Source organism: Canis lupus, chromosome 2, assembly GCF_011100685.1.
Source record: "Canis lupus familiaris isolate Mischka breed German Shepherd chromosome 2, alternate assembly UU_Cfam_GSD_1.0, whole genome shotgun sequence".
NCBI classification, from domain to species: Eukaryota; Metazoa; Chordata; class Mammalia; order Carnivora; family Canidae; genus Canis; species Canis lupus.
This window is the reverse complement of record NC_049223.1, coordinates 36,383,840-36,405,342: the sequence shown is the minus strand read 5'-3', so window position 1 is coordinate 36,405,342 and position 21,503 is coordinate 36,383,840. Positions and strand designations below refer to the sequence as shown.

Sequence of the window (21,503 nt, the reverse complement as noted above, 5' to 3'; positions counted from 1 at the left end):
CTTCCAAGGCCCCGGAAAGAAACATGTGCACATGGTCTTGGGTTTCTCTAAGCTCTGCCAAAGTCAAGTTTCCACCACAAGTGGAAAGAGCACTGTTTCTCCCCATTCCAGTTTCCCTTCTGTTATGCCTGCCCTCCTGCTGTGTGATGTTATAGTGGCCTGGCATTCAGGGAACACCTGAGCAGGAGTCAAACTGGTGAGATGCTGAGTTTCTTTCTTTCTTTCTTTCTTTCTTTCTTTCTTTCTTTCTTTCTTTCTTTCTTTCTTCTTTCTTTCTTCTTTCTTTCTTTCTTTCTCTCTCTCTCTTTCTTTTTTCTTTCTTTCTTTCTTTCTTTCTTTCTTTCTTTCTTTCCTTCCTTCCTTTCCTTTCTTTTTCTTTCTTTCTTCTTTCTTTCTTTCTTCTTTCTTTCTTTCTTTCTTTCTTTTCTTTCTTTCTTTCTTTTCTTTTAGATTTTATGTATTTATGTATTTATTTACGTATTTATTTATTTATTTATTTGAGAGAGAGCGAGAGCATGCAAGAGAGCATGAGTAGATAGGAGAGGGAGAAGCAGGCTCCCAGCTGAGCAGGGAGCCTGATGCAGGGCTCCATTCCAGGACCCTGAGATCATGACTGGAGCCAAAGGCAGACACCCAACCGACTGAACCACTCAGGTGTCCCAGGACACTGAGTTTCTAGCAGGATATATTTATGTGGTTCACAGTCATCCCCACATATGATGAATTACTGCAAACCCTCCAGAACTCCCAAGAATACTCCTATACCCACCTACCAGTTCCCTACACCACCTCAGTAGGTGAGACCACATGAACATGTCCTACATTGCCCAACATTGAAGTATGTGGTAGGGAGGAAAGAGAAAGGTTTAAAATGTACAGAGTCAGACACCAACCTGGGAGAAATGCTTCCAATTAGGAGACCTGTGTTTTTGTAAGTGGAGAATTCAGCTCCCATGGTCAAAGGGGAAATTCTCTTGTCAGAAATATACTTGATCATACAGTTATAATGCCCCCTACTTTCTTTTTTCTTTTCTTTTATTTTTTTAAGATTAATTCATTTATTTTCGAGGGAGAAAGAGAGTATGAGTGGGAGGTTGTAGAGGGAGAAGAGAGAATCTAAGGAGACTCCTCGCTGACCATGGAGCCTGACATAGGGCTCCATCTCACAACCCCAAGACCACAACTCAAGCTAAAACCAAGCATCAGACGCTCAACCAACTGCACTACCCAGGTGCCCCCACCTTTTTCATTTTTGATGGAATCAGACAGTATAGAATTTACCAAAATTCCTCTGTTTATGAGACACGAACATGTAGTAATGCTACAAACAATGTGTGGGTCTATGTGAATTCACCTATTTTCTGCATCTGAACCATTAATAATAAAAGACAAATTTTGGCAGCCATCTCTTACTTGTCATCATGGCCATCTTCAGACCTCTGGTGAAGCCCACGATTGTTAAAAAGAGGACCAAGAAGTTCATCCAGCACCAGTCAGATGTCAAAATGAAGCACAAGTGGTGGAAACCCAGAGGTACTAGCTGTAGGGTGCACAGAAGATTCAAGGGCCAGATCTTGATGCCCAACAGTGGTTACGTGAGCAATAAGAAAGCAAAGTGCATGCTGTCCAGTGGCTTCCAGAAGTTCCTAGTCCATGAGGCCAAGGAGCCTAAAGTGCTGCTCACAATGTCTCTCTCCTCCATGAGCTGCAAAGCCATTGTGGGAGGAACAGCCTAGGTGGCCATCAGATTCACCAATCCTAATGCCAGGCTGCACAGTGAAAAAAATGAATAGACAGCTGATATGCGTGTCATATGTGTGTTAATAAAACCATAAGATTATCAAAAAAAAGACAAATTTTGATCAACCATGCTAGAAAAAAGGATGAATTTTCTTTTATTCTCTCTACAGAAAACTATTTTAGAAAATTATCGTCGGGCAGCCCTGGTGGCGCAGCGGTTTAGTGCCGCCTGCAGCCCAGGGCATGATCCTGGAGACCCTGGATCGAATCCCACATCAGGCTCTCTGTATGATGCCTGCTTCTCCCTCTGCCTGTGTCTCTGCCTCTCTCTCTCTATGAATAAATAAATAAAATCTTAAAAAAAAAAAGAAAGAAAATTATTGTCATATGAAGAAATGATCAAAGAATATGAAGCTAGAAAATGTAGGGATAAAAAGGATAATAGAGGTGTGTCAGGCGGTTGATTAAGAAAAATGTTATTCTTTGGAATTTTTATAGTGTTTGAGGTATTTGTTAGTTTTTAAAATATGTAAAGTATTAGAGCTCTTTATTTTTTCTACTTTTAAAAATTGTAAGCATAGCTGACATACAATACTATATTTTTTCCCTCTAATCATTTACATTCTTTTTTTTTTTTAAAGATTTTATTTATTCATGAGAGACACAGAGAGCGAGGCAGAGACATAGGCAGAGGGATAAGCAGGTTCCTTACAGGGAGCCCAATGCAGGACTCGATCCCCAGACTGGGATCACACCCTGAGCAGAAGGAGAGGCTCAACCACTGAGACACCCAGGTGCTCTAGTCACTTGCATTCTTAATATCGGATTCCTAATTTTTATTTTTCTCCTAAATTTTCTAATTTTTTAAAGATTTTGTTTATTTGAGAGAGAGAGAGAGAGAGAGAGAGAATGAGCAGGAGGAGGGGCAGAGGGAGAAGCAGACTCTCTGCGAAGCAGGGAGCCTGATATGGGTGGGGCTTGATCCCAGGACCCCGGGATCAGGACCTGAGCCAAAGGCAGAGGCTTAACCAACTGAGACATCCAGGAATCCCAAATTTTTTAAAAATATTTTTTATGTGTTTATTTGAGAGAGAGAGAGAGAGAGAAAGAGAATAAGCAAGGGGAGGGGCAGACAGAGGGAGAAGCAGGCTCTCAATTGAGCAGGGAGACTGACATGGGGCTCCATCCTAGGACCCCGAAATTATGACCTGGGCCAAAGGCAGATGCTTAATCGACTGAGCCACCCAGGCGCCTCTATTCTTTCTCTTATTTTTTAAAAAAACATTTTATTTATTTATTTATTCATGATAGAGAGAGAGAGAGAGAGAGGCAGAGACACAGGCAGAGGGAGAAGCAGGCTCCATGCAGGGAGCCCGACGTGGGACTCGATCCCGGGACTCCAGGATCATGCCCTGGGCCAAAGGCAGGTGCTAAACCGCTGAGCCACCCAGGGATCCTCTATTCTTTCTCTTAAAGACAGATTTCAAATCATACAAGCTTTGGACCCCCATAAAACCTTGGCCCTCCCCATCTCCTGAGCAGTTAGGATGTGTCAGGAACTCTGATAAATCCTTCTCTGTGGATTATTTAACTTAATCTTCAATCAACCCACAGAGGTAAACTAAGGCTTAGAGCATTTATTCCAAATAACAGAGCTCATTCTACAGAGTTATAGTGAGGATTCAAAACCACATAGCGTCTGGAGCAGCGCCCCCCACACAGAATAAGAACTTTTATGACCATCTGTGCTTTTCACCATGAGCTCAAGATTTCTCATATTTAAAAATGAAGGGGTAAAAAGAGATTTAAATATCTGTATGTGCACAGAGGACACAGGTTAAGATACCCAGACCACTGGTGATGGTGGCTGCCTCTCTGGAAAAGAACTGGGTGCAGCTTCACATTGTAAGCAACTTAACACATGACAGCACTTATCACAGTGCCCGGTATGTGGTAAGCGCCCAAAAATATTAGCTATTGCCATTAGCTATTGTTAGTGTCAATTACTTAAATAAATCAATTCTAAAAAATTAAAAGGTAGGCCCTGATGCCTAAAGTCCCTTCCAGCCGGATTTGGTGTTTGTTTTAGGTAATAGTTCCTAGCACATTCCAGTGCCAGTGGCTCTTTTTTATTTGTTTGTTTTAAAAGGACCTCCTTTTCATTTTTTTTAAAGGTTTATTTATTTATTCAGAGAGAGAGAGAGAGGAGAGGCAGAGACACAGGCAGAGGGAGAAGCAGGCTCCATACAGGAAGCCTGATGTGGGACTCGATCCCAGGTCTCCAGGATCACACCCCGGACCACAGGCGGCACTAAACCACTGCACCACTGGGGATGCCCAGTGCCAGTGGCTCTAATGCACTATTGTGTTTCATATTCCCTGCCTCTCTGTGAGGTAAGTACTATTCTCATTCCATTCTGCAAATATGGAAACAGAGGCACAGAGGCGTTAAACAATATAACCTAAGTCATATAGCCCATGAAGCACAGGATAGGGTGGTGATTCTAAAGGCCAAACAAGAGAATGTTTTCACTGGTTCCACACCTGGTATAACATGTGGGTGCCCCAGCATCTTTCACTCTTAATAAGCACATCTCCAGTGAAATTCATGTATAGTAGGACAATCATCAAGGAGCCTAGTGTGGGGCATCTGCTGTCACTGCAGATGTGAAGGAGGCAGAAAAGCCCTACAGGGCTTATTAACGGCTAGAAATTCAGAAGGAAGGCAGTCAGAGAAGGATAAGGAAGGAAGGAAATGTAGGAAGCGTCTACACTGAGTCTGACAATGGACTTGACGGTTCTCCAGCCACCATCCCAACACTATGAAAGGGATTCCATATCATCTTCATGCCCATTTCTAAGCTGAGCAGACAAGCTGAGAGTTCAAGAAGTCCCTTGGTAGTGGGGCCTTGGAAAACCCAGGCCCGGGGCCTCATTGCTCTCTAATAGCGAAGGGCATCTCCCAGCTTGCCTTCCTTCCTCTGCTCCTCCAGGCTTTCCTCAGCTTGCACAGCCTAAAGCAAATATTTCTATACAGCACAGATGACCTCAGCAGGCCTCAGTGGTTTCTACCCTGTTGGAAAACCTCTGGGGATAGGAGATCCTATGAGTCGGCTTGCCAAAGCAGGGAGTCTGCCATAAGGAAAGAGGTGGGTGAGCCCATGAGTTCTGCTGCATATAAGGCAATGGACCCAGGAGCCTCCAGGCACCTTGCAGGGATAAAGCTCTTTTGGAATCTCTACACCATTCGGGAGCACTGGGCACATACCGTCCAAACACTTGCCACCTTGGTCTTTGTCTGATCTTTAAGTGCAGCTCTGAGCTTCGCCTGCCTTGCACGTAGGAATGTAATGGTCTACATAAGGGATGACTTATGACTTCTGGCTACACAAGTTATAAGTCTGGATGACTGTGGACTTCTGGCTACAATCACCTAATAAAAGTCTTGTCACATCATAGCCGTGTGACCTTGAGCAAGTCATTTGACCTCTTGGATTCAGTTTCCTTATCTGTATAATGAAGATTACAAATGAACAAATGTTTCCATACAATGAAGGCTGACCCTTAGCCCACCCAAGACCGCAAGTGCCTTGAAGATCTTCTGATTCACCTTGGCATTTCCTTCCAGGTGCCTTCCTAACAAGGCACCTTACTCCACAGAAGGGGCTCAGCACAGTTTGCTAATTTAAGGCAGAACTGGGTAGTGCAAAACAGTATGGGTTAGGAGCCATTCAGAGCTGGATTCAAATCCTACCTCTGCCACTAACTTCCTATTAGGAGGCTTTCAGAGCTTGGTCATCACTCATAACTGCAGCTCTGGGGCCCGTATGTTGCAAAACTCTAGTTTCTCATAGTGTTTTCACTGAGCGAAGCACACAGGAACCCTGGCTACTTCAAAGACGGGTGGGGGATGGGATTCAAGGCCATAGTGAATGGAAAGAGGGGTAGCATAGGCTTGGCTCAGAGTGAGGGCAGATCAACATGGTCTAGGAAAAGGATAAACAAAAAGAGGATGCTTGGGGCACTTGGGTGGCTCAGTAGGTTGAGTGTCTTCCTTCAGCTCATGTCCTGACTGGAGGACCCTGGGACTGAGCCCCCATGGATCTGCTAGCTCAGCAGGAAGTCTGCTTCTCCCTCTGCCTTTCCTCCTCACACTCATGCCCTCTCTCTAGCTCTGCTCTCTCTCTCTCTCAAATAAATAAATAAAATCTTTAAAAATGCACCCACAAAAATGAAGATGCTAAACTAATGTAACAGCCAGACTAGATCCACAACATGCTATTTGAAAGCTCGAAGAATTTTGCTAAAGGCAAAGATAATACCACAAATTTGTATTTTCACAGATTCACTCCTTCTCTGATTGTTACAGGAAAGATTTTATGAGCCTTGTTTTTTTTTTCCCTCCATGATAAGTGTGGAAATGATTCCATTAGCAAAGATATATGAATTTTTAACAATCCCCCCACCAAAAATATGGTCTCTTCACATAAATGAATCTTCATCTTCATTTCATATTGATAAGCTGCAGAGCTGACATAAACAGTGGGTTTTGTTTTTCCCTTAAAACTGTCTTGTTATTCTAAGGACTCAATGCTATCTGCAAACACTTTTAAGAGACTCAGGGCTTTCTACTGTGAAAGAAAAATGTGCAGTGATCATTGCTTGGACTTAAAAAAGGTGTTTCTGGCAGCACAACACTTCTCTGAACAGAGGCTGAATGGCTGCATTAAATCCCAAAGATTTACAGGAGGAACTTGAGCCAACATCTCCATCCTGGGCCAACAAGACAAAACAAAAACAAAAACAAAAAAACAAAACAAACAAAAACAAAAACCAAAAAAAAAAAAAAAACCCACACCTTGTACCTGGGAAGGTTTTTTTTTTTTTTTTTTAAGATTGATTTATTTATTTTAGAAAGAGAAAGAGACAGAGCATGAGTGGGAGGGGCAGAGAGAGAGGGAGAGAAAATCTCAAGCAGAGTTCCTGCTGAGCACAGAGTCCAAAAGGGGGCTCAATCTCAAGACCCTGAGATCACGACCTGAGTGGAAACCAAGAGTCAGATGCCCAACCAACTGCACTACCCTAAGAGACCCCATACCTGGGTAGTTTTTAAGGAACAATTTCCTGGTTTTCCTGCCAGCAACTCTGTCCTTCTTTAGAAATCATTTTCTCCATGGGCACCTCGGTGGCTCAATGGTTGAGTGTCTGCCTTAGGCTCAAGTCGTGATCCCAGAGTCCTGGGATCAAGTTCAGCATCAGGCTCCTTGCGCAAGGAGTCTGTTTCTCCTTCTGCCTACGTCTCTGCCCCTCCCTGTGTGTCTCTCATGAATAAATAAATAAAATCCTTTTTTAAAAAAAGAAATTCTACCCATTTATTCATGAGAGAGAGAGAGAGAGAGAGAGAGGCAGAGACACAGGCAGAGGGAGAAGCAGGCTCCATGCAGGGAGCCCAATGTGGGACTCGATCCCGGGTCTCCAGGATCAGGCTGAAGGCGGCACAAAACCGCTGAGCCACCCGGGCTGCCCAATAAATAAAATCTTAAAAAAAAAGAAAAAGAAAGAAATCATTTCCTCCGTGGGGCTAGCCCTGTAGTACCAACTGTGGCTACCCTGGATGTGCATATGTAGGTTTTCTCGGGGAGGAACCCCTGTATCAGGAAGAAAGGTAGTCTGGAGGAGACAGCCAGAGGAGGAAAAACCAACATCAGGCTGATGGAGGGGAAAGGCACAGGAGTCAGAATGCCAACACTCTGTTCTGCATCTTGCTACTTCAGAGCTATGCTTTGGCAAGTCCTTTGACATCTGTGAGACGCAGATTCCTTTTCTGTAAAATGCGGATAGAAACTCCTCTTCCACCTACCTCAAGAGGATGGCTCCTTCCCTACCACCCTCACCTGAGCAGACAGCTGCCGCCACCCTGACTCAGTCCCCGCACCAATTCATGTGGCTAAAATGGAGAGCGAGTAATGCAGGGACTGCTGACCCAAGTGTCCAGCATGAGAGCGAGTGGAGTTCCGTGTGCTCCCCCCACCTGCCCCCTGCTGCAGTCTGTTCCTGCTTCCCACAGCCCAGTCCTCCGCCCTCCACACTGTGCCCTTTACTACTACAGCTGTGCAGCAGCCCTTAGCTGATGCTCTTGCCCACAAATGCCCAAAAGGAGAAAATGGTCCCACCGTGCTACAGCAGGAAATCTTAGGTTCCTATTTTAATCAGTAATTAGGAAGACTATAAAGGAACTTTGGGAGGGGCACCCGGGTGGCTCAGTCGGTTGAGTGTCTGCCTTCGGCTCAGGTCCTAGTCTCGGGGTCCTGGCATGGAACCCCCCCCATCAGGCTCCCTGCTCACTAGGGAGTCTGCTTCTCCCTCTCCCTGCCACTCCCCCTGTTTATGCTCTCTCAAATAAATAAATAAAATATTTTTTAAAAAAAGGAACTTGGGGAAATGTCTATAATGTGGAATGGAAAACACAATAATTTGGTGGAAAATATGTAAGCATTTAGCACAATCCTGGTCCCAGAGAGCCAATTCACAGTATGTGCATATGTGCATATGTGCAAGGATAAAAAGGAGAATGCATAGCAGGCAAAAGGGCAGGGTCCTTCTAGAGATAAGACAGGGTGGTGGTGGTGGCGGTGTTTTCACTTAAGACTGTGATAGTATCTTAACAAAATATACAAACATAAATGGGGCTTTGGACTAGAATAATACATCAACAACCCTGCCCTTCTCACTCTTGCTGGGTAGTACAGCTCCTCTGAGGTCTGCTTTTGGAACTATTTACATAAAAATCAGAAAAATCCAAAGCTTTAGTAGCTTCCCCACCCCAAGCTCAGGCAACTCTTCAGCCCCCTCTGTTATCTGTTTTCTAGAAATCTTCTACATCCAGTGGGACAGGGAGTGATAAGGAAGCTAGGCTGGAGGCTGAAGGGCAGATGCATAATTGGAGAACACTGTAATTAGGGCTTTGGATAAATGCTTAGAGGTATTCTCAGAACTTTTGCACCTTCGTCCCAGAACCCCCAGACACCCTTCAGCAAACTATGAAGCTGTCCAGTAGGGTACATCTAGCACTGCATCTAGCACTGCAGCCTGGGTTTAAGACCGTTTGCAGTAGGCGGGGTGTGTTCAATCAGAGGCGGATGACTGGGGCCAGCTTGATTTGTTCCTAGACAGTCATCGGTGGAGACAGGCTCAATTATTTTCATTATATGGAGTCAACAGCAACAGGACGAATAATGGGTCTGAGCCAGAGAAGCAAAGGTTAAAGGGAGGGGAAGAGAGTGAACCAAGGGGGGCCCCTGTGAGGCCCGCCGTGCCCAGTGAACCATGACGCGGGGAGGGGTGAGCAACGGCGGCAGGAAGACATCAGATACTTGGCTGGCCCTGCTCTGCTGGTCCCAGCACAAACTCCTAGAAGGCCAAGATGGCATCCTACTGGGTGACTGACTCCAGAAGCCTTGGGTGGAAGGAACTTCAGCAAGACCTCATGGAAGTGGTCCAGCATTGACAGATGCACAACCTGGGCACCCTCTCACCCCCTCACCCTTACCCAGCTGTTCCCTTTTCCGCTGCGGTGATGACAACTCACTTTTCCGAGAGCCTCCAGCCGCCAGGCACTGGCCTAAACGCTTGGCACACACCATCTAATTTCACTTTCCAACAACCCATGAGTTATGGACTGATACATATGAGGAAACTAAGGGTTACGGGGGGTCATGTGCCTTGCCCAAGCTGGTTAAGTGGCAGAACCACCAAACCCAGACCTGTCTGACCCCAGGACCCAAGCTCTCAACCCCCACACACTTTCTTCTCCTTTTTTCTCCTCTTTATGTCAAGGGCCTTCTACCCTCTCCTTCACCCCATATCATACACTGTATCTTCTGGAGGTTTGGGGGCTCCTCAGTAGGCTAACGTCAGAAGAATAAAGCCCCTCAGGTGGAGTTACTGTTTCTGAGATTTCTCAAGAACAGGAAACTTCCCGGGCTGCCTGCAATAAATCCAAGCCTTCCTTCCTTTGTGATTTCACCCCGGGAACAACACTCCAGGATGACTCATCTCCAGGCGGCAGGAGATCTCCTCTGGAGACTGGAGGTGACCTTGGCCAGGCACTCACATCCTGTGCCTGTTTTCCCGTTTGTCAAGCGGGCAGCCCCTGCCCCCCTGCCCAACTTATTGTGGTGAATCGGGGTTAACACCAAGCATGTGGAAAATAATTTTTAAGACAGAAGGCAAAAATCGACCAGCCTCAAACTCCCATCTACACTCCACATACCAAACCCCGACCTAAACCCTCTGTGGTCCTAATTCTGCCACAAGAGCTCACCTGCACTTTTGCATTCCTGGTGGATGGGCAAATCGTGATTCCTGGAAGAGGGGAGCGGGACACAGATAATAACTCTTCCCTTTCACTGTCCCTTCAGCTCCCCGTCACCTTATCATAAGCAAGTAGTGCTGAAAAGAGCAAGCACTCACAGAGCCCTAATTAGGTATGTGTTTCATATATTTTTTATAATTTATTATGTTATTTATTTATTATGTATTTATTATTTACATGCGTATGGTTTTTGCCTCATTTAATCCCTTTAAGAGTATCTATGACTAGCCCTACTATGCAGATGAGAAAAATAAGTTTCAGACCAGCTGATTACAGAAACATAAAGGGCCGCCTTCTTCTTCAGGTTTTAATTTTTTTTTAAGATTTTATTTATTTATTCATGAGAGACACAGAGAGAGAGGCAGAGACACAGGCAGAGGGAGAAGCAGGATCCATGCAGGGAGCCCGATGTGGGACTCCAACCTGGGACTCCAGGATCACACCCTGAGCGGAAGGTAGACACTCAACTGCTGAGCCACCCAGGCGTCCCACCTCTTCAGGTTTTAAAAATGACCAGCCCCAGCATTCTCCTAGCCACCTTCCCCACTTAATTTTTCTTCCAAGTTCTTACGCTCTTCAGTGACAAATTCACCACCCTGCCAGTCCCCCACCCCCAGTGCTGCTAAATTCACATGGATGGAGATTTTTTTCAGGATGCTGTGCCACTATTGTGTCCCATAACCGCCTACAACAAGGCCTGACACACACTAGATAGTCAATAAATACTAATCAAACATATGAACTTGGCCAAAAATTCTCATCAGTGATTTTCAACTCTTCTTTCTACTAGATTGTAAACTCAGACAGCATTTTGTCCATCGTAGTCCTGCCTACTCCTCACCCCCATCAGTCTATGATGACACTTTAAAGGGAGTAAAATATTCAATAACAATTTGGGAACACGATTTAACCCTATTGGTTTTGAAATGGAATGTGTTGGGGGTGGTCTGCTATTTGGGGAATTTGTTCTGTTCCTCACAAGAAAGAAGATGCTTCATGGAAAGCTGAGCAGGACTGTAAGAAGCGTGGTACTTCCACTCGGTGGCCCCTGCGCCAGGATGCTGATGGACAGGTGGGTTCCACAGCCAGATGGCAAGATACCCTCCTTGGTTCTTCTTTGCCTCATTCCAGACTCAACTTCCCCAGGCTGTGGAAAAGGGTTCAGTATATGGCTTCCTAAACTCTGCTGAGCAGCAAGCTAAGCGGGTGTTGGAAATGATACAGAAAAAAAAAAAAGAATCTAATTAAGCAGAGTAGGTGATAGTGTCAGGAAGAAAAAGCAAGCAAGTGGCAATTTGGATATCTGCCTGCAAATAAAAGACATGACTGTCGTTTCTCCTCTGGCTCCTGTTTGCCCTATAAATCTCAACTCACTAATCCAAGTGTTTTAATTATCGCTGTATAATACAACATGCTGCGTTGAGCCCATCATGGGGAAATTAAAACGAAGGAGGGGGGTGGAGGGATCCAGGCTACCCCATTCTCCCATTTCTCTTGTTTACGCTAATCTGGAGGTGTTTTTCCCCCTTCTGCCATAAACACTACATGGGGTTTTCCAGCATCAAACATATTGCCTTCCCCTCACAAAAAAGGAACTTCAGGCCCTCAGCTCTTTCCCCAACAACAGGCAGCCTAGGGGCCAGGGGTCATGGCCACTGTTGACACTTAATCCCCAAGAAATCACAACACCTAGGTCATCAATTAAACACGAGCTCCAAAAGAAGGGTCCCTGAGTGGGAAGCAGCATGAAGGTTAAGACCAGCATTTGAATTTCACCTTCACTACCTACTAGCTGTGTGGCCGTGGGCAAGTCACCAAACCTCTCTGAGTCTCAGCTTCTTCAAATAAGATACAGCAAGAACAGGATAAAATAACACAATGCATTTATCACAGGGCCTGACACATGGTAAGTGCTATGCAACACATGCCCATCTCCTGGTCCTTATCTTTGCCAGTCCAACCACCTATAGCAAACTTCACAAGGCAGTGTGGCTCACTCTCTCCCTTCCTTCTCAAGTGCCACTTTATCAGTGGGCCTTCCCTTACGACCCTAAATAAAACACTACCCCTCATATACTCACGGCATTCTCCCCTAATGTTCTTTATTTTATTTACCACAAAGTGGTATGACACTAGCTGACATTTTACATATCCATGTGTTTAATATTTTTTGTTCTCCACCTAAAAGGTAAATCCCAAGAAGACAGAGCTTTTGTTTCGTTCTTTGCAGTATCTCCAGCCATATAGCAGAGGTGCCTGGCATATAGTAGATGTTTAATAAATATTAACTGAATGAGTAAACAGAAACTATTCTTTGGATGAGGACGACTGGAAGAGCCTCAGAGACAAGTAGGCCAAAGTTTTGCACAGCCTAGGAAACAGAGGCCAAGAGGCATCAGGTGACCTACCCTCTGGCTCCTGCTTCTCCAGAATTGAGTGATGGGTAGAGGCTGAAGGCCCTGACTACTGTTGCCCTGCTCTGCTTTAAGCCAGCCTGCCCAGAACAACAACTCGGCATGTTGGTGCCCTGTGTTTCTCATCTAGGGAATGGAAATAATTAAGCAGATGGCTCTCCCTCCCAAGTGCTCAGGACCCGGATGCCCCTGTGACTGGCAATCTATAAAAGCAAAAAAGACAGGTGGAGATGCTGCAGCGACACTGGAAATCCATCAACAAATGTGCTCAGAGTTGAATAACTGCAAGACAGCTGCAGCACAGAGGAGCCAAAGGCCACTGCATTTCCCTCTCAAAATCACCTTGGCTTTCTGCACTGACTGAAGGAAAGCACTGTAGTCCCATTTCTGGGGCGCCAGATAACTGATGCTTCCTCTGGCACAGACACAAGAGACCCTGTGCAGAGGGATGCGAAACCCAGCTACCTACCATTCCTAGGTGTACAGCCTCTCTGGTACTGACTTTCCATCCACTAGGACCTTTTTAGGATCAAATGAGAAAGCACATAGATAGCCCCTGGAACAGTCCGTGGGCACATAGCAGGCCCATGATAACATTATAGTTACGTGACATTGATGATACCTGGAGTCAAACTCAACTTTCTATCACCCCATCCCCATCCACCCCACCACCCCTTAGAGCTTAGAATTAAGGGTCTTGCACATGAAGGCGGCTATTCAGCCTTAGGAATCCAGTACTAGATTTTTTTCTTTTTTTTTTAAGTTTCCGTGTTCCTGGTCAGGTAGAACGGAAAAAACTCAGACTCCATAAGTCCCCCTCTTCATCTAAGCACTCAGGATTTCATCAGACCCCAAAAGGGAAGATTCCAGCCCGAGAGTGAGTCACTCAGGTGCTCCTTCAGCAGAGGGTGAGATTTGGCCTAGAGTTCCCAGGGGAAGTTGAGGTGACAAAGGATCCAACAAGAGCATCCTGCGCTCCCATCCCTACCCGTTCTCCTAACCAAATAATCAATTTTCAAGTACTAAAGAAAGACACCACCAGTAATCAGATAGTGGTCACTGAATAAGTCCTGTCACTGCTGGTCCAACTCCTCAACCTCTCTGAACCTCAGCATCCTCATCTGTACTAAGGGAGCAGCAAGGTCTATGGGGTTACTGTAAGGATGAAAGGAGAGAATGCACAGGCCTGGGGTATTAACTGCTGCTTTGAATATTCAAGCCAAGAACCCCAGTGCAGCCAATGCTGAATCGGAAACATTAATTGCTCCAAAAGAACATTCTGTACAGCAAAAGAAGCCTTCCAAAGCACCACAGACCAGATTTGACCACTCCACCATGGACTGCAGTTTGGAAGCAAACATTAACTGCACCAGAGGCTTTCAAAAATCATTGAAAACAACGAGAAGCAGGCCAGGGGAGGTAAAGGTGCATCAAAGCACATAAAGGCACAGGTGGAACCCAGACCCAAACAGCTCCTTAAAGATGGGTGCCCAGCTGGACGTGGTGGGGATGCCCCTCCTGAAATAACGCGGTCTGAAGTCTTGGTTGCTTTTGAACTTGCCCGGAGAAGCTGCCACACTTGATGAACGGGAATTTCTATGGCAGATTGGCCACAAACTCCAGCTCGGAGGAGAACCAAACCGAGATTGGGTGTTCCAAGAGCCCTCAAGAGGTTTCAGGAGCTGGTGCCTTTCGGCTACTCAGGGAAGCCCCCTGGGCCTCAGTTTCCCCCAGGGGCACCGTAACTAATGGTTACTGCGTCTGCAGGGCGGTCGTAAGGCTAAACAGGATGGCCGCACGCTAAGGTGCTTCCAGGCCACGGCCCTTTCTCTGCCGCAGCTGTTGAAAAAAAAAAAAAAAAAAAAAAAATCCGAGGAAAGCAACTGGGAGGCGCGCGGGGGCGGGGCGGGGCGGGCCGGGGCGGGGGGCTCCTCCCGCGGGCGCCCGGAGCCGGCCACGGCCTGGGGCCTCCGGGAGGCCGGGCGCGGGCGCCCCGCGGGAGCGCCGAGGCCCCGCTGCGCCGGGCCGGGCGGGGGCGGCGGAGGAGGAAGCGGGGGCGGCCGGAGCGCGGTGGGGATGTTTAAAGGAAATTTACAATCATTTCCTCTCTGTGGTTTGGTGACAAATCAACAACATCCTGTTCTTTTGTGAGGCTCCGGGCGCCTGCGAGGCGGGGGCAGCGCTCCGGCTCTTAAAGGGACACACACAGGGCCCCTCCCCCTCCCCCTCGGCTCCCCCCACAGCCTCCCCGAGGCGCCACCTCCGGGGGCGCGCGGCCGCCTCGCGGGGCTGCTGGCCGAGCCGCCCCCGGCCGCGACCCGCCCGCCGGCCCTCCCCGCTGCGGCCCCCTCCCCCCCCCCCCCGCGGCGGCCCCCTCCCCCCCCCCCCCGCGGCCCCGAGACGGCGGCGGCGCGCCCCGCGCTGGAGGCTGCGGCCCGGGGCCACCCCCCGCGGAGGGCGCAGGCAGGGGCGGAGGCGCGGCCGCCCGGCGGCCCCCGCCCACCCCGGGCCCGGCTCGGACCTCCGCGTAGTCCTGACCCCCTCCCCCAAACCCTTCGCCTCGAATTTTCCAGCCCCCAAACTCTGGATTTATGGTTAAAATGTCGACGTACGCACACGAGGTTTATAAAACGCCAAAGCGCAGAGAGGCTTCCCGAGCTGTAGGAGTAATGAGAATCAGATGGCTAGTACCAGAAAAATAAAAAAAACTCAACTACCCTCCCGGGATTTCCCTCATCCAGTCATCTAATGGGAATTATTAATTATTATTATTATTATTATTATTATTATTATTATTTATTATTAAGCCAAGTGCTGGTCACCATCCTAGGCCTGGTACCCCGAGAACAGGACACACATCGCCCCTGCCCCCAGGGGGCTTAGATTCTTAAAATGAATGGATGGATGGATGCACGGGATTATTTCAAACGCTGTAAATGCTTTAATAAAAGAGGGTTGTATTCTAGAACTGTGGCTTCCTATAGGGAGACCTCCTCGAGTTTGTGACCAAATAATGGGTTGAGGGGTCCAGCAATATTACCCGGAAAGAGACCAGAAGCAGGGGCAGCACCCCGGATCATACCCAAGACTGCCCGAAGGGCATCCCAGGGACAGATCTCCCTCCCTGGGAGGGAAAGCCTTTGGAGGTTGGTGTCCAGACTGAGAAAGACAAGTCCCTTCCCAGATCCAGGCCTCACAGTTGCTTCACCTAGAAACAGAATACTGAACTAACTTCAGTACTCTAACCCTAGCTGCAAACAAGAATTCTCCAGGGTGATTTTCAAAAGCAGTGATCCCCCTGATTCCACATGAGAGAGAATCAGAATCTCTGCCAATGAAGCCTGAGCACTGGCATTTTTTTAAGGTTCCGCGGCTGACTTGGCTAACTTCACTGCGCAGCCAGGGTCAAGAGCCAGTGACCTAGATGATCTCGAAAGTCTAGGTTTAAAGGGCAGTGAGGAAAAAAAAAAAAGTGCAGTGAGGGATATCTGGATTTAGGGTATAATCACTCACAGCGTTGAGTGCTTGCCATATACCATATAATATGACAAATATGCCATGTGTATATTTTATTTAAGTTACAGATGAAAAACTCTACCAATTAGATAGATACTATTCTTTTTTTTTTTTTTTTAAAGATTTTATTTATTTATTCATGATAGCCACACAGAGAGAGACAGAGAGGCAGAGACACAGGCAGAGGGAGAAGCAGGCTCCATGCAGGGAGCCCGACGTGGGATTCGATCCCGGGTCTCCAGGATCGCGCCCCGGGCCAAAGGCAGGCGCCAAACCGCTGTGCCACCCAGGGATCCCATAGATACTATTCTTATACCCATTTTACAAACAAGGAAACTGAGGTACAGAGAGCAAATCTGGTCAAGAGCTTGGATTCTCTAAGCTAGAGCACCTTTCCGGTGACAAGAAGCAAATTTCTACCTAATGGAGTTGTTGCTCACACAGGAGAGCCACCAAGAGAGAACATGGGGGGCTTCAAGCAAACATATCTTGGATGGAGGCAGGGGATTGGCCTGGAAGGCCTCTGGTCATTCTGGTAGACCCCTGTGTGCATGCCCAGAGTGCAGGTCCCAAATGATACAGTGTAACTCTAAGAAAACACCCTTCTGATTCTCCCCATTGATTTTGGTCATTTTCAAAGATGATTCCCATAAAATCATCCATTTTATAAAATGTGCAGTTTGACCTTAGGCAGAGCAGGGAACCATTTGGCAGGGTGGGGAGAAAGAATTTCCTATGTACCCCAGTATGGCTGGCTGGAATACACTTGCCCGGCCCCATTCCCCCCTGCCACTGCCCTTCCCACCTTTTGACTGCCTTCCCATTTGTGCAGCAACCTGAGGCAGGACCCAGAGTTGGGCTTGTTAACAGGGAGCTGAGGTTCCCAAGGAAATGAAAGATCTGTTAAAGCAGAGAAATTAGGAAAAAGGGAAGACTGTCCTTTTTTTTTTTTTTAAGATTTTATTTATTCATTAGAGACAGAGAGAGAGGCAGAGACACAGGCAGAGAAGCAGGCTCCTTGCAGGGAGCCCAATGAGGGACTCGATTCCGAGACCCTGGGATCACACCCTGAGCCAAAGGCAGACGCTCAACCTCCTGAGCCACCCAGGTGTCCCAAGATTGTCTATTCTTACAATGGACTACTGCACTGCTGTTAAAACGGGGAGAGCTATACCATGGACTCAGAAGATGCTCATGGTACATGAGGTACAGAATAGGATCTTCTCACTGATGCTTATGTGAATCTCTCTCTCTTTCTCTCTCTCATGCACACACACACACACAGGAAACTAACAGAACCATCTGGAAGGGCAGATTCCAAACTGTTACCAGGGGTGATTAGGCAGATGCATAGGGTTGGAGGTGTGGGGCAGGGAAGTGCGTTGTATTATTAATGGCATCCTTGTACTTTCTCTGTTAATCACCATATTATTTAAATTGTTCACAACAACTGGGATTAATTTTTTTTGATAAAGGGACTTCTGTTTATAAATATAAATATTTTTAAAAGGAAGCATAAAAGCCTACCCTAGGCCCTGGGAATTCCATCCAGGATCGTCCCCCAGCAAGGTCACCTTTGGTAATTTTCCAGCTGGTGGTAGCACTCCCATTGCTCTCCCACAGTTGCTCTCTCCTCAGCATGCTATTCCAATGGCAGTCTCTGACCTGGTCAGCTGCTTCCTGCCCAGTTAGGGAATGCCCCATGGGATTTGGGGGTTACAGAAGATGGATTTGAAAGCTAGCAGCCCGAGTTGATATAAGAGATGACAAAGCTTATTTGGGAGAGAAAAATTGCCCAAAGTGCTACTTGCCCATAAACATAGGTGAAGGAAGTAGCATGATGTTAAAGGCTCTGACTGGGGGCACCTGGCTCAGTGGCTGAGCATCGGCCTTTGGCTCAAGTCCTGGATCAAGTACCACATCGGGCTCCCTGCAGGGAGCCTGCTTCTCTCTCTGCCTGTGTCTCTGCCTCTCTCTCTGTGTCTCTCATAAATAAATAAATAAATAAATAAATAAATAAATAAATAAATAAATAAATAAATAAAGGCTCTGATTGCCCTGTGCATCTGTGTGTTGTTCTGGAAACTGAGAAATGGAATCTGACAGACCAAGACCTGAAGAGAATAGTGTTCTGTGGTCAGAACCTTATTCCAGAAATCCAAAAGGCTAGGGGCAAGTGTCTGCTTATAATATTATATGCAGGCTTGAACCCTCCAACGAGGACCTGATAACTTGGCAACTTCCTGGCCTACATGAATGGCACAAGGTGAACTGTCATGTACCAGAGGGGAATAGTTTAGCCACTCTCCGCTTCAACTTTAGGTTTCCTTAGATCTTTGTAGTTTATAAACAGCATAAAGTTGTGGTTAAGAGCATGAGCTAAGGGGATCCCTGGGTTGCTCAGCGGTTTAGCACCTGCCTTCGGCCCAGGGCGTGATCCTAGAGTCCTGGGATCAAGTCCCACATCGGGCTCCCTGCGTGGAGCCTGCTTCTCCCTCTGCCTGTGTCTCTGCCTCTCTCTCTCTCTGTGTCTCTCATGAATAAATAAAATCTTTAAAAAAATTATCACTTTCCTTTAAAGTCATTCAATAAGATCCTAATTTACATTTGCCTTTACATCGGCTAGGTGCTGTACAGACTGATCAAAACAAATGAAATTCCTTCCTTCCATTCAATCAGGCCTGACCATCTTGGAATCTTCCCAAGGCCCTTAGAAATAGGAATCCTTTCTTTCTTTCATTTTTTTTTTTTTTTAAATCTCTGTTCCCTCTTCAGTCTAGTTAGAAAGAAAGTTTCTGGGGGTAGGACGTTTAAACTGATGGGCCATTAACACGATAAAAAAGCAAAAGAAATTTTCCAGGTCACCAGCCAACAACTTTAGAGTGGTATTTAAAATTCACTTGCTTAGGAGTAGGGAAAGAGGTTGGTCATGAGAGGGTGGATAAGGATTTCTCCTAGCTGATGGGGAACTCAGGAATACCCTTTGTATGGATAGCAAAACCATTACAAGTGGCTTGGTTTGTGGGCTGATCTTTTAACATAGTACTTAAGAAGCAGATATCGAAGAAAATCCAGAAAGAAAAGGTTCTCCTTGGCTTCAGATTTAGGGAATACCTGGATCCCTGTTACAACATATCCACAAATTTCTTCGAGGCCACTGAAGATACACACACACACATACACCACTCCCTCTCATACATACCCTGCCTTATTCCAGCTGTGATAAAGTTCAGTAGGAGAAGAGTCATGGTCATGCTGTGTTTCCCCCACCCCAAGTTTATATTTTTAAAATTTATTTGTTGGCAGTCTGGAAGTCACTGGGGAAGGCAGCTTCAGCACTTAAATGGTAAACAAAAGTATTCGAGGGATCACCTTTGCTGCTGAAGGAAGAATGACCAGCAAAGAGTCCTCCTGAAATTTGGTAGCTGTGCCTTATCACCTCCCTGTACCACTCTCTCCTCTCCCACACTGCTCTGCTCTAGAAACCTGCACAGCCCTGGGAGCTTCTGGAAGCCCTGCCAAATTGCACAAGGCAGCTTAAGTAGTAGCTATATACAGTTTTAGGTTTTAATAGTACAATAGTTTCCAAACTCTTTAAAACTCAGCAGAATACTTTCCAAAAGGACACAAAGTTAAAATAGATGAAAACTATAGCTTTAGGGAATCCCTGGGTGGCTCAGCAGTTTTTCGCCTGCCTTCAGCCCAGGGTGTGATCCTGGAGTCCCAGCATCAAGTCTCACATCAGGCTTCCTGCACGGAGCCTGCTTCTCCCTCTGCCTGTGTCTCTGCCTCTCCCTCTGTATGTGTGTGTGATGAATAAATAAATAAAAATCTTAAAAAAAAAAAAAACTATCGATTTAATATGGTAGGAGCCAATCACAAGGTTGCTCAAATGGGTCCTTGGGATTAAAAAAACAAACAAACAAACAAACAATTTTTTAATATCACTCTACTAGTAGGTAATTTTGTCATTACAATCATGTCCAGAGTCCTCATTATGCCTTTAGAACCCTTTTCTGATGTAGCCCCTACCTACCTGAGCTTCATGCAGTTATTCACATGTTGTTTGCTCTCTTGATTTACTCCTTGATTTTGGTGATGCAGGTCCTCAACTAGCTTCCTGGGAAGAGATGCACGGCAGGTAAATTTTTTGAAACCTTGCATTTCAGCATCTGTCTTGCCTTTCGTTCCCTCTTCACATTTTTACCGGTAGTTTTGCTAGGTATAAAAATCTAGGTTGTAAATCATTCCCCAACAAGCCTAGGCCTCTGCAGCATCCAGGTGTTTGAACTAGAAGATCCTCTTGCATAGAACATACACCCCATGCCCTTGTGTGACTAATACTTGATTGTTCTTTTTTCTTTTAAAGAATTTATTATTATTATTATTTTAAGTAATGTCTACACCCAAAATAGGGCACGGAGCCTATAATCCTGAGATCAAGAGTCACATGCTCCACCAACTGAGCCAGATGGGTGCCTCACATCTCATTATTCTTGTCAGGGAAACTTATCTGCCCAGACACATATCCCTCTTAGTTGCTCCCACAACCTGGTACTTACTCCTTGGTACAATTCTTACAACATATTATCACTACCTGCTTACTTATCTGTGTCCTCCACTAGTTTGTGAGCATGAGGGCTAAAAACACAAAGCCACAGTGCCACTCAATAAATATTTGTTGAGGGGATCCCTGGGTGGCGCAGCGGTTTGGCGCCTGCCTTTGGCCCAGGGCGCGATCCTGGAGACCCGGGATCGAATCCCACGTCGGGCTCCCGGTGCATGGAGCCTGCTTCTCCCTCTGCCTGTGTCTCTGCCTCTCTCTCTCTCTCTCTCTCTGTGTGACTATCATAAATAAATAAAAATTTTAAAAAAATAAAAAAATAAATAAATAAATATTTGTTGAAAAGAAAAAAATGAATGGTTGTGATATTTTTTTTTAAGATTGATTGAGTGATTGATTGATTTGATGGAGGGAGATGCAAGCACACATGGGAGGGGCAGAAGGAGAAGGGGAATCTCAAGAAGACTCTATGCTGAGCACACAGCCCAGCATGGGATTCAATCCCAGGACCTGAAATCACAAACTGAGCCAAAACCAAGAGTCAGACACTCAACCAACTGCACCATCCAGGCGCCCCAGATGATATTTTTTTATTACAAGACACGATGTACAGTAAAATGTTTCACAAATGCCCTTACCAGCTGGTGTATGCTGGGGGAGTAGGGAGGAGGACTGGTCTAGGAGAAGAAATGCCACCTTGATACTAAGGGCATAGTAAGAACACTTATAATTTCTTGTTCAGTATCTGCGTTTCATGAGGACAGGGACCAGATCTGACTTCTCAATGCTGTGTTCCCAACAATCATACCATAATGACAGCTTAATAAAGAACTGCTGAATGAATGAACTGGTCCAAACAAAGGAAGTCCTATGCATCACACGATCAAGAAAACAG

At 46.2% G+C, this 21,503-nt stretch overlaps 1 protein-coding gene and 1 long non-coding RNA gene across 3 annotated transcripts in view; one reads left to right on the top strand and one right to left on the bottom strand.

The window, feature by feature from the left end:
• LOC102153902 overlaps window positions 1-21,503 on the bottom strand; it is a 93,653-nt gene that overhangs the window by 51,004 nt on the left and 21,146 nt on the right. For both annotated transcript variants that reach the window (XR_005355478.1, XR_005355475.1), the window contains exon 2: window positions 20,081-20,164. This is a non-coding gene — a long non-coding RNA (uncharacterized LOC102153902). The remainder of the gene's footprint in view (window positions 1-20,080; window positions 20,165-21,503) is intronic.
• On the top strand, window positions 1,421-1,736 carry LOC119870219 (putative 60S ribosomal protein L32'). The gene has a single exon (XM_038530478.1). It carries the CDS (start codon window positions 1,422-1,424, stop codon window positions 1,734-1,736), a length of 315 nt encoding a protein of 104 aa, XP_038386406.1. The 5' UTR covers window position 1,421.